The sequence below is a fragment of the Harpegnathos saltator genome, unplaced genomic scaffold (assembly GCF_003227715.2).
Source record: "Harpegnathos saltator strain DR-91 unplaced genomic scaffold, Hsal_v8.6 scaffold170, whole genome shotgun sequence".
NCBI classification, from domain to species: domain Eukaryota; kingdom Metazoa; phylum Arthropoda; class Insecta; order Hymenoptera; family Formicidae; genus Harpegnathos; species Harpegnathos saltator.
Window position 1 is genome coordinate 111,002 of NW_020229951.1, and position 13,720 is coordinate 124,721.

Sequence of the window (13,720 nt, forward strand, 5' to 3'; positions counted from 1 at the left end):
ACGACGCGCCGGAAGTGCTCTCCCGGTCGCAATTTCCTCGCGCAGCTAGATATTAGGTCAATCGGAAAGTGCGCCCGTATTTTTGCAAAACGGCAAACGTATGGCTTTATTTAACCCTTTCGCACCCTAACGCCGGCTATAGCCGGCATCCACGTTATGACCCGAGCAGACACGAGCGCCCGCTATAGCCGGCGGCATCGTTCGCGAACTATTAGGTGCGTGAATTAATTCGGTTCATCTGGCGGTCAATTGCCGTACTATGTAATGTTCTAACCTCTAATGTCTGCAAAAGGCTTTATTTTTTAGTTTTGATAACTGGCAATAATATTCAATTGATAAACGTTTGGGTTTGTAACAATAACATCGTGTTTATCTGATGTCGAAAATGTCGAAATTCGAGCCAAAAAAGCATAATTTCCGGGAAGTTTTTATTTTCTGTTTTTATTTGAAGAAAACAGCCGCTGAAGCTCGTCGAATGCTCGTGGAAACTTATGATGAAAGTGCTCCTATCGATAAATCATGCAGAGAATGGTTTCGACGTTTCACAAGTGATGATTTCAGTGTCGACAGTGATGACAAACCTCGTCCAGGTCAGCCGAAGAAGTTCGAGGACGAGGAATTGCAGGCGCTAATCGATGAAGATCCGTGTCAATCGCAACATGAGCTCGCGCAATTGTTCAATGTTGATCGACCAACAATTTCTGTGCGTTTGGCAGCCATGGAAAGATTTACAAAGAAGGAAGGAAGATGGGTGCCATACGAAAGAACTGAAAGAAAGAGACATCGAGAGGCGAAAAGTCGTGTCTGAAATCGTGCTTGCCAGGCAAAAAAGAAAAGGTTTTTTGCATCGTATTGTGACTGGAGACGAAAAGTGGGTATATTTCGATAATCCCAAACGGAGGAAATCCATTAGCGACCCAGGAAAACCATCCACATCGATACCAAAGCGGAATATTCACGGCAATAAAGTAATGCTCTGTATATGGTGGGACCAGAAGGGTGTAGTGTATCATGAACTATTAAAACAGAGTCAAAGAGCCATCACTGCCGAACTTTACCAACAACAATTGATCCGTTTAAACAACGCATTGAAGAATAAGCGGGCGGAATATGCAAAGAGACACGACAAAGTGATCTTCCAGGCCACGTCAACGCTCGGCCACATGTTGGAAAGATTGTGAAGATCACCTTGGAAGCACTTGGCTGGGACGTTTTACCTCACCCACCAGACATTGTTCCATCCGATTATCACTTGTTCAGATCGATGGCACACGAGCTTTCGGACGAGCACTTCAACAATTACGAAGAAATAGAGAAGTGGCTGAATGAATGGATCGCTTCGAAGGACGAGTCGTTTTTCCGTCACGGACAATGCAACAACTGCCAGACAGATGGGAAAAAATAATAGCAAGCGATGGCAAATACTTTGATTAGTGTACTTTTTCATGTTTCTTCATACTAAAGTCTTTTTTTGGAAGAAACAAACGGACCGAATTAATTCATACACCTAATACAATAATTATGTTTTAATTAAAACAATTATTGTTTATATAAGAATTATTAATATCTTATTTCAAAGAAAAGTCCCTTTTCTTTGAAAAATACGTCAAGGCGACGTTCAGATGTAAGACGTAAACCCGAACGTAAAAGATTGTCCAATGTTATACTGCGCAATGTGTACGCTTTTGGCACGGGGACAAAATGAAAAAGCACATGAATCAAAATATTGTCCATCGTTAGCGATGTTTCCATCTTTCGGCCAGCAAGCGAATTCCGTGGCGAAAGAATGACTCATTTGTGGAAGCTATCCAGTCAGAGACTCATTTTTCGACTTCTTACGTCTTCGTAAGAATTGAAGCATTCGTCAGCAAGTGCGTGTACCATCGACCGAAACAAGTGGTAGTCGAAAGGGGCACAGTCTGGTGAATAAGCTGCATGAGGTAACACTTCCCAGCGAAGTGCTTCTAACGTTTCCTTGACAGATTTTGTGTGACGTGAGGCCGAACGTTGTTATGAAGCAAAATCACTTTATGCTGTCTCGTTTCATATTCTAGTCGTTTTTCGTGCAATACTCGGCTCAAACGGATCATTTGTTCTCTGTAGAGATCCCCTGTGTGACTGTGTTTGACCACTTTTCAACAGCTCATGGTACAGCACACCCTTCTGATCTCACCAAATACAGAGCATTGCCTTCTTTCCGTGGATATTCCGCTTTGGTGTCGATGTTGAGTGTTGGCCGGAATCATAAATAGTTTTTCGACGTTTGGGATTGTCAGAATAAATCCATTTTTCATCCCCAATGATGATACGATGTAAAAACCCCTTTCTTTGTTGCCTAGCAAGCAGAATTTCGCAGGTGTTTTTCGCCTTTCAATGTCTCTTGGCTTCAGTTCATATGGGACTCATTTTCCTTCCTTGTAAACCTTTACTGAGCCTTCCAAACGATCGGAAAGGACAGATTGAGCACAATTTAATGCTTCTGCAAGTTGCTTTTGCGTTTGACATTGTCCACCAATGTCTGCAATTCTTCGTCTTCGAATACTCTTGGCCGTCCAGAACGCTCTTCGTCCTCCACATAAAAATCACCACTTTTAAAGCGTCGAAACCATTCTCTGCATGCATTTATCGGAAGGAGCATTATCATCATAAACTTCTACAAGCATTCGATGAACTCCAGCCGCAGTTTTCTTCCAATTGAAGCAAAAAAGATTAACACTTCGCGCAAATGACACTTATTTGGCTCAAATATCGACATTTTCGATGTAGTAAAAAACAATGTTATTGATACGTAAACGTATACCTTTATGTACTGAATGTTATTGACAGATGTCAAAGTAAACTATTAAGCTTCGTTTAGACATTAGAGGTTAACGACAGTTCTAGCTAGAGCTACTAGGTGCGCAACTAAGTTTCCGGGTTTCACACATGGATGACGCTAACGACACATGTAGTCGACATACATGTCTGAAGTTGTGTTTTTTTTATAGCTTGGACATCTGTTAACAATAACCAGTTGTAATACCAACACATATCGCAATGCAAAAATATTTTTTCTAACAACGAAGATGTCGAGTTTTGTGCCAAGTAAACAGCATTTGCGGGAAGCTTTGCTTTTCTGCTTCAACTTGAAAAAAGAGTGCAGCTGAAGCACGTCGTTTGCTTGAGGAGGCCTACGGCGAACATGCACCATCGAAAATTACCTGTGAAGATTGGTTTAAACGCTTCAGAAGTGGCGATTTCGCGACACTAAGGATAAGGAGCGCTCCGGAAGACCAAAAACAATTGAGGACGCCGACCTGCAAGCGTTATTGGATGAAGATGATACGCAAACACAAGATCAACTTGCGGAGGCATTAAACACGACTCGCCAAGGTATTTCCAAACGTTTACATGCCATGGGAAAAATTCAAAAGGAAGGAAAATGGGTGCTGCATGAGTTGACTGAAAAACAGATGGAAAATCGAAGAGCCACTTCCGAAATTTTGCTTTTGCGGCATGAAAGAAAGAGTTTCCTGCATCGAATTGTTACCGGCGATGAGAAGTGGATATATTTCGAGAATCTCAAACGCAAAAAATCGTGGCTTTCACCTGGCGAAGCATCAACATCGACGGCACGGCCAAATCGCTTCGGAAAGAAGACAATGCTCTGCGTTTGGTGGGACCAGAAAGTAATCGTGTACTATGAGCTGCTGAAATAAGCCGGGCGAAACTGTCAATGGGCATCGCTACCGACAACAACTGATCAATTTGAACCATGCATCGCTCGAAAAACGGCCAGAATGGGACACGAGACACGAACGAGTGATATTGCAGCACGACAACGCTCTCCGTGCCGTCGCACTTCCATCGTCCAGGACACCATCAAAACGCTGAAATGGGATCTGCTAGCGCACCCGCCGTATTCGCCAGACCTGGCCCCTTCCGATTATCACTTGTTCCGGTCGATGGCGCATGGCTTGGCTGGGCAACACTTGGCCAATTTCGAAGAAGTGCAAAATTGGTTGGTTTCGGTCCAAAGACGCGTCGTTTTATCGTCGCGGTATTCATGTATTGCCAGAGAGATGGCAGAAACGTGTAGCTAGCGAGGGACGATACTTGGAATGAACCATTTTTTGCACTTCTCTTGAAATTTTTCATTTTTCATTGATCAAAAAAACCCGGAAACTTGGTTGCGCACCTAGTACTTGCCGCTAGATGGACGGAACTTTCCGATTTACCTAATAGTTCCAACGCGTCGAGCTTGAGATTTCTAAAGTTCTACGGCAAAACGACGTCTCGGGACAGTGATAGTGACAGTTTCGTGACGGTGTTCGACGGGAAGCGGCGGTTGAAGCGGAGATTAACGAATCGATGCTCGACGAGAACCCGATCGCGGGGTGCGCCGAGCGCCGAAGGCTTCCGGCGCGGATCCGCTTTACGAAAGAGGAGGCCGCTGCAGAAGAGAAGGTAGCGTGTCAAAGTCGAGAGGGTGACATTGGAGAATTTATCTGCCACCTCAGCAATGCAGGAATGTGTTAGCGAGCACATCTGGTATTTAGTAAGTTGTATTTCACCGCTCCACCCACATGCGTCATGACAAAACGGAGAAAGTGAATAATGTTATATGTTCACGATGTAACTATTATCGGTGTGACCTTTAATTAATGTGACCTTTTTTAACGCAAATGTTTTTTTAATTGAATGCAACTTTTAGCGCAGTCTCCGTCATCAGCAATGCGATCAGCATCGCGAACGCATCAATTTTCAACATTCCTACAGAACGGCGAAATAATAAATGGATTATATGTGCAAATGTACATGTGGTCACTATAAATAGATATATGAAATTGCGTTCAATTATATTACTCGCGCATTTTAATGTTAGGTTAATAAAGTTAATTACCACTTGCATTAAGTTTCTGCGTGTATGAAATGAGGAAGCGAGAGGAAGCATGTGGAAATCGAGTTGAAAAATGCATCGACGCGCTCCTGACGTGGATGTTGATACACACACACACACACACACACACTCACACACTCACACGTGCTGCTTCAAAGATAAAAGTAAATATAATGTAACTCCTCCCACGTGTACCGTGATAAAACGGAGGAGGCCGAGCTGTATAATATTTTTAAGAGCTGCAATAGAATTTTTATAACCCCAAGTGATGTAAAAAGGAAGTTCCTACGTCAGTTGTGTTATACGAATCATCTCGCTGGAGCGCACGGTTGTGCACGGTCGTATCGCGCGAAATTGCAGACCTGATAAATTTATTCATCAGCCAACGCAACAGCGACTCGACCGCCGGAAACAGGGAGAACACTCATATCAGCAAAATCGTAATTATATGTGTATATGACGATTGCATTTTTATTGATGTCTATTCTTATCGCTTTGACAACTGCGGCTGTCATAGATGGTCCTCCAGTCGTGTCGTGTCCAGGCGGTATGGACAAAGATATAGTATATACATGAAACGTGCGCCAATTTCTGAGAAAAAGAAAAACGCGTATTGCGTGCATGTGTATAAACTTTCATAGATCCGCATTTTTCGGTCTCGTAATCTTTGTTCTTCATGATGAGACACCAGTGCGTACATTAATAATTTCAAAATTAATATTAAAAGTAATATTATATATGGGACGTTCCATGTCAAGTGGGACAAGTGTCTAGGCAAAATTCATGAAGTCAAAATAAGACGCTTGAGGACTTAAACTTTCCGTTTTTATGTGTAGTTTAAGAAAAAACGTGGCCCTTTGAAAAATTAAAAACGGCCGCACCAATATGGCGGCTTGAGTAGATGAAAAACTTATTGAAAACATTTAATTAATTGATCAAGTGGTTTAAAATTCATTGGATTTCCATGAAAATCGGTATCTCGGGAGTTTTCGAGTCACTCATGAACATTCCGTAGTCAGGTAATTCAGGAGATAAATAGGTAGTCAGGAAATAAAAATTAATTTCTTTTCCCATGAAAATAGGTATGTGGTATAGGTTTTCCAGGGTACATTTTTCGGCAAGATTCTGAAAAAAATGTACGAACAATTGGAAAATACATTCTTTCCGAGATCATGAATTTTCACGAATCTTTATTCCGAAAAATATGAGTTTCCGTGAAAATAATGATAGAAGAACAGTCTGTTATTGTCTGATATTGTTGAAAAATCATCTAGCACCCAACTTTTCGACTGCAACATTTTGCGAATTAATATTCTTCTTATTCTTGATTCTTTGTTGTTGTAATATCGTTTAACGTTATCTTTCACATTCCGTTTGAATATTACATGCGGTACAATTTAATCCACTTCTCGTTCGTCGAGATAGAAAGCTCTCTGCGTTTTAAAGGGTTAAGACTGTCTTCGAGTTTGGCTTATGACTTTTCAACAATGTCAAACAATAACAGACTGTTCTTCCATCATTATTTTCACGAAAACTCATATTTTTCGGAATAAAGATTCGTGAAAATTCATGATCTCGGAAAGAATGTATTTTCCAATTGCTCGTACATTTTTTTTTAGAATCTTGCCGAAACCCTGGAAAACCCCCACATACCTATTTTCATGGGAAAAGAAATTAATTTCGGATCACACGATTAAGAATCTAAGCGTTGCAGTCAATTCTTCATCCACCACAACCGCCATATTGAATCCACCATTTTCAATTTCGGACACCTGGCTACGGAATGTTCATGAGTGACCCGAAAACCCCCCAGATACCGATTTTCATGGAAATCGAATGAATTTTTAAACCACCTGATCAATGAATCAAATGTTTTCAATAAGTTTTTTTCATCTACTCAAGCCGCCATATTGGTGCGGCCGTTTTTAATTTTTCAAAAGGCCATGTTTTTCCTTAAACTACACATAAAAACGAGAAGTTTAAGTCCTCAAACGTCTTATTTTGACTTCATGAATTTTGCCCAGACACTTGTCCTACTTGACGTGGAATGTCCCATATGTAGTAAAGGGACTAAGATCTTAGAAAACACAACGGAGAGAAAACGGCTGAGCAGAGATAAAGTTTCTGCTTCTCTTTCTTGATTCCTTTGCGATCACTCGATCACTCGCATTATATTTTATGCATGCGCGAGCTACGGCGGCACTTGCGCGACGCGCAACGCGATTTAATACTCGCAGTGTCATCTGATAATCGAAACGGGGAACTGCGGTCTCTTTATCGACTGTAAGTATCGACGGTGCGTGCAGTTTCTCGAATCAAGTTATACGAAATCTCTCACGGATGGCATTTAACTGCTTTAGCAAAGAAGAAATTAAATGCCGTCGTGATGAAGCGCGATGACGGCAAATCCATTTAAGGTACAATTTTGCTCTTACGTCGTTTGCTCCAGACTGCGACGGGAACTCCTTTGGAGAGAAGGTAAAGGGAGACACGTAAGAAGGGGGCAGAGCGGTCTACTATAATAATTATAATATTTATTATCACAAACTAGGAGTTACATCGTACACAGTAATGTAAGAAAAGCCGTTCGCAAGTTTAACAATAATTTCCGTCCCTCCGTTGACTCGCCGTGCGATGAAGCCAATCGCGAGTTTCAGCGAGCGACGAGTCCGTGCAACTACGCTACGATTATCTAACAAACGGACAATTGGGATGCTTTTCACGCATAATTGCGTCTTGTCTCGGGTTATTTCGTAAAGAGGTGATTCGAAATCGTGCGGCCTGCTGGTGGAGGTCGATCCGAAGAAACGTCTCGTTCGCGCGAACGCTGAGATTTCCCCTCAGACCTCTCGTCGTTTCTACTTGTTGTATGCGATATGTCGTCGCGTCCGAAAGTTTACAAAGAAGGCACCGTTTTTGACATTGAATTATACACTTATAATTAGATAAAAATTATATTGCTTCTCATAAAACTACTATATACACTCACGACCTAATAATTACCGTGTAGATACTATAAAATTTATAAAATTCCTTTCGCGCCGTTTTCCTGATTCTTCTTCTTCATGATTCTTTTCTGTCCTTTTTTCTTGTCGCTTTCCGCTCTTGTCGTTCTTTTACGCGTGTTACAAATTGCTCGTATAATCATCCAAAAATCTCGTCGTAAAATATATTTGTATATAGTCATTGTATATAATCATTTATATATATTTATTTATAGATATGTTTGTATACGTCTGTGTATGTGTACGTATGTGTGTGTGTGTGTGTGTGTGTGTGTGTGTGTGTGTGTTTGTGTTTGTTTGTGATAAAAAATAGATGGTTGAAACTACAGCTCGCATGTGGCATCGTAATTCATTCTCGAGAACGTGTTCTTTGGAATGTAGCGACAATAGTCCGAACAATTTCAAAACGAATTTCCGATCGCGACACAGTCGCTGAATCAACAGATTGTTCAGGATGATTTTTTCTTTCTTCCTTTCGTTTCTCCTCTTACCGCGCGAAGAGCTCGCGACGAACTGTAGCTTCAACACGTAGCTGAATCGGAACTTGAAACATTCATTTTAACTCGATTAATTCGTTCTTCGTTTCCTTCTTCTCTTTTTTTTTCGCATTTTTCTCCTTTCTTGCTTGAACGTGAATTCACCGCGAACATTTGCATGCACGAAACAATAAAATTGCTGCGATCTGTCTAACGATTAAGAAAGAAAACGGATTCTTAAACAATAACAAGATATGCCGCACGCTGCTGAGAATCACATAAATGCTCGACGCGGACGGACGTCGTCCATGCTTCGATATTACGATCACCTTCGGGAAACCTTCGGGAAACCGTCGCAGACATCTGCTCTTAGCCGCGCTCGACAGTCGGCACTTGGTCGCTCGCAGCTCGAGTCATCGGTCATGTTTTAACACGTTCGTCACCAGCGTCTCACACATGCGTGACAGTGATAATTTCCCACCCTGTATATGCCCTACGTACACGAGCTAAGTCTGTTCTACGTCATTGTAACATTGAAAAAAAATCATACAAAGCGGGAAGAGTTCTTCCCAAAAGAGACTTAAACGTGAACACGTCCATGATGTCTTCGTCGCGAACGTGAAAATCAAAAACGGCTCGCGCGACGAAGCGCTCGTCGTCGTGCAAAGTGTTATCCCTCGGAAGGCCGGTGGGCTCCGTTCGTTGCTTGGTCCTCGTAGGTCCTAGGATCTACGTCACCAATGAATCTCGCCGCCCGCGTCGATCCGAAGCTTCGCGAAGCTAGCGTGTGCAAAAGTTCAAGTGCAGATGTCAAATTGTCCGTCGAGCTCGTCCCTCGCTTCCCCGATCGGTGGCGATCACCCGGTCAGCCTCAACGACGTGAAGAGCTCGACACTTCGATCGGCTCGTCGATTCCGCTTCGTCGTCACGGCGTGACCGCCGTGAGAAAATGAATATTCGCGTTAATTGCATGATTGAGTGTAAACCTGACGAGCAGCGCGGCGTCCCGAGAGCTCACGTGTCCAGGACCTGTGTTTTCAACTCGCAGACTCGATACGCTGTACAGTTAATAGGAAGTTTGGTCCGACAGTTTCGTTATTGACTGTGACTTGATCCCCGTTGACACCTCATCACATGTGAATGGTCGCGGCCGTGTAACGGGCCTCGCCTCGTCGCCAGCTCCATTGGCTCGGACGGTACTGAAAGGTCAAGCCCGAGATAGATGAGGTCAGTGGGGACGAGGAATTAATTACTCACGCGGTATTCAAGAGTCTCAACAGCGCGCGATGATGAGCGACACAAACCGACTAAGTAACTAACTAATATTTCATCGTCGGCAAAATCGGGCAACGAACGCGAGCAAACGATATTCCGATCGGCGATCAAAGTGACGCGAGTCAATGATGAAAAAAGCAATGAACAAGGAACGAGAAACCGCCAGTCGCGATCATGCGACGCGTTGTTGTTTGTCCTCTCTGCTAACTCGATTATTCTCCGAGCGATCTTTCTTACCCTTATCAGCATCTGACCCGATGCACTGTGGGGATTGCGATAAGCATATGCACCCCAGCCCACAAGGCCCACCACCAAAGCGATGACGGTGAGAATACCGATAATGCCGGAGACGCTCATGTTCATGTTGTCGCGTGCTGCGAACACAAGAATGGCGAGCCGCTCGGTAAAAGTGTGCCGCAGGAATCTACGTTTAACGACATCACTCCAGACATCCCGGAAGGAAACTAGACAAATATCGGCACTCGCGAACACTCGATATCAGGTGTGTGAATTAATTCGGTCCATCTGGCGGTCAATTGCTATGTAAATTTCTGACCTCTAATGTCTGCAAGAGGCTTTATTTTTTAGTTTTGACATCTGGCAATAATATTCAGTTGATAAACGTTTGGGTTTGTGACAATAACATCGTGTTTATCTGATGTCGAAAATGTCGAAATTCGAGCCAAAAAAGCATCATTTCCGGGAAGTTTTCATTTTCTGTTTTCATTTGAAGAAAACAGCCGCTGAAGCTCATCGAATGCTCGTAGAAACTTATGATGAAAGTGCTCCCACCGATAAATCATGCAGAGAATGGTTTCGACGTTTCAAAAGTGATGATTTCAGTGTCGATGACAAACTTCGTCCAGATCAGCCGAAGAAGTTCGAGGACGAGGAATTGCAGGCGCTAATCGATGAAGATCCGTGTCAATCGCAACATGAGCTCGCGCAATTGTTCAATGTTGATCGACCAACAATTTCTGTGCGTTTGGCAGCCATGGAAAGACTTACAAAGAAGGAAGGAAGATGGGTGCCATACGAAAGAACTGAAAGAAAGAGACATCGAGAGGCGAAAAGCCGTGTCTGAAATCGTGCTTGCCAGGCAAAAAAGAAAAGGTTTTTTGCATCGTATTGTGACTGGAGATGAAAAGTGGATATATTTCGAAAAATCCCGGAGGAAAATTCGATAAAACCGAGGAAATCCATTAGCGACCCAGGAAAACCACCCACATCGATACCACATCGATACAAGGCGAAATATTCACGGCAAGAAAGTAATGCTCTGTATATGGTGGGATCAGAAGGGTGTAGTGTATCATGAACTATTAAAACAGAGGCAAAGAGCCATCACTGCCGAACTTCACCAACAACAATTGATCCGTTTAAACAACGCATTGAAGAATAAGCGGCCGGAATATGCAAAGAGACACGACAAAGTGATCTTCCAGGCACGATAACGCTCGGCCACATGTTGGAAAGATTGTGAAGGTCACCTTGGAAGCACTTGGCTGGGACGTTTTACCTCACCCGCCGCCAGACATTGTTCCATCCGATTATCACTTGTTCAGATCGATGGCGCACGAGCTTTCGGACCAGCACTTCAACAATTACGAAGAAATAGAGAAGTGGCTGAATGAATGGATCGCTTCGAAGGACGAGTCGTTTTTCCGTCACGGACAATGCAACAACTGCCAGACAGATGGGAAAAAATAATAGCAAGCGATGGCAAATACTTTGATTAGTGTACTTTTTCATGTTTCTTCATACTAAAGTCTTTTTTTGGAAGAAAAAAACTGACCGAATTAATTCACACACCTAATATAATGCGCGAGCTCGGCTTTCTCGGGACGATAAAGCCAAGTGCCTTGAGTTCTGCCTTGAGATTCGCCGGACGCAAAGGACGGACTTACAGTTCTCCAATATATTCTTGCCTAATGTCTCCTGCTTCTCCTGCTTCCCGATCGTTTCAGTGACGACGTCCTCGGGATGCACGTGGTCGTATTCCTCGCCCTTGTAGGACTTTATGTGCTCCGGGCAGTTGTGCGACTCCTTGATGTTGCGCATGTCGCAGCCCTTCAGCACCCAATCCTGCCGCGAGCGGAAAGTACCGGTGCTGCACTGGTTCAGTTCCGGGCACCACTTGCAGTCGAAGTCCGACACTTTCGTCAGGCAGTCCCAACAGTTGTCTATGTCGAGGCAAGTGGGCAGCGCTTTCAGGTAGATGACCGTGCAGTTCATTATGTCCTGCCGGTTGAAGTTGACGCGGTGGTACTCGTAGATGGTTTTCCGCCGCACGACTGCGAAGCGAGACGGGCGAATTGAGAGTTCGCGTCGATAAGAAGTTAACGACGTTTTTGCACGTCGCCTCGCGGTCGAATCGACGTGCCGCGACGGACGCGCCGCGCCGCGCCGCCAAGCGGTGAGCCGAGGGAACGGGATCTTCGGACCTCGTACGATTTGAAATTTTGCCGAGCCAGCAGCTCCGTTTCCAGCGGCGCGATTCTTTAACTCGATATTGGAATTCACGACAGTTTCGTTATCGTTGCGCAGCTTTTTTACGGTTTTTACAAAAGCTGCGCAACGATAACGCAAGTGTCGTTAACTCCAATAACGAGTTACAGAATCGCACCGCAGGAACGGAATTTGGCTAGTGAGCATCGGAGATTCCGTCCGCTTCCAGCGATAACGCTTCGTCCATCGGCACGTTCGTCCAACCGACGATTCTCTCTCGGCGATAATAACGAACGAATAACGATACACGATATAAAGTAAATGTCTCAGTAACCGGACCGGTTCAAGTGCGGGTCGTCAAAGTTACAATATATACAATATATAATATTAAGAATAGTTTTCATATAAATATTTGCATTTACTCGTTTAAAACTTAAGATTCCCTCAAGTAGAGAAAAATGATTTAAACCAATGTACACAGGGTGTCTCATGTCACTAATGTTGCAGAGCTCGTGGAGGCATAGACCGGTTTAAGACAAACATACAAGCCCCATACCGTTTTGCGAGATTTGCAATAATTATCGAGTTATTAATGACAGGAATCTGAGGAGTAGGAGCGCGCCGACATAGATAAGACTGGAGAAGCGTTGCAGCCATTTCGACAAGAGCGCAGCCCAGTCGATCCAGAAACTGTTGCCGGTGCGCGGCAAGGGGAAGGACAACGTGTGGGGTTATTCGTTTTTTATCTCGCCACTCCTACGTTTCGCTGCATTCTGCCAATAATTGCTAGATCGATTGGGCCGTGCTATGGCCCGAGAGACTGCGACGTTTCTCCAATCATCCATTTCGCGCTCATTCGTCAGATTTCTGTCATTAATAATTCGATAATTATTGCGAGTCTCGCATAACAGTATAGGACTTTTATGTTTATCTTAACCTTTTAACTACTGAGATATTAAATGACCAGTATTGCTGACCCTCTTTGCTGAGTTACTTTTACAATTATAAAATATTTTATAATGATAAGAGATGGTATGCTATATGCCCGCTCAATTCAAATGCTTTTTACAAATTAAATTAAATGAGTATTACACATTGAAAGTCCAAATCGAGTAAACTCGATCGCAGCAAAGCCGCCATTTTTTTCCACACTCGAGTCGTCTCGACCGTAGCAGTTTAAAGGGTTAACCCGCTCTATGTTCCCACGAGCTTTGCAACATTAGTTATGAGACACCCTGTATCTATTATTAATGTATCTATTATTAATGAAATATTTATGTAAGTAATGAAGTAATGAAGAATGATATTAGTGTACCAGTGACCGGACAGTTGAAATAGATTAGGGTCCAACGTTCGGATATAATTTATCCCAGTGTCTGACCGCAATTAGAAAATGAGTATGCGCTAACAGAAAATAATATAAATATAGATGCTGTCTCCTGATGAATTTATCAACGATTGATCATTATTTTGCCAAATCATAGGTGCATACTTATTTAATTAATCTTTTAATTAGCCTTTTTAATTACTTTTTAATTTTATACAAATTTTATTTTAATACAAAAGTATCAAATTGGATACATTTTTTTCCAACTAATCGTCAGATATTGGAGTTTTTTTCTTACAATAATTATTAT

General features: G+C 43.0%; 1 protein-coding gene across 2 annotated transcripts in view; it reads right to left on the minus strand.

Annotated features, from left to right (window-relative positions):
* Positions 1-7,393: 7,393 nt before the first annotated feature.
* Positions 7,394-13,720, minus strand: part of l(1)G0289 (plexin domain containing lethal (1) G0289) — a 37,651-nt gene continuing 31,324 nt past the window's right edge. Inside the window, exons 6-8 of one of the 2 annotated variants that reach the window (XM_011137024.2) lie at positions 11,543-11,929; positions 9,873-10,009; positions 7,394-9,559 (exon numbers count right to left, since the gene is read on the minus strand). In XM_011137024.2, coding sequence (XP_011135326.2) covers positions 9,491-9,559; positions 9,873-10,009; positions 11,543-11,929 — 593 coding nt within the window. In that variant the 3' untranslated portion in view covers positions 7,394-9,490. The remainder of the gene's footprint in view (positions 9,560-9,872; positions 10,010-11,542; positions 11,930-13,720) is intronic. The other variant, XM_025297125.1, reaches the window with a different exon arrangement.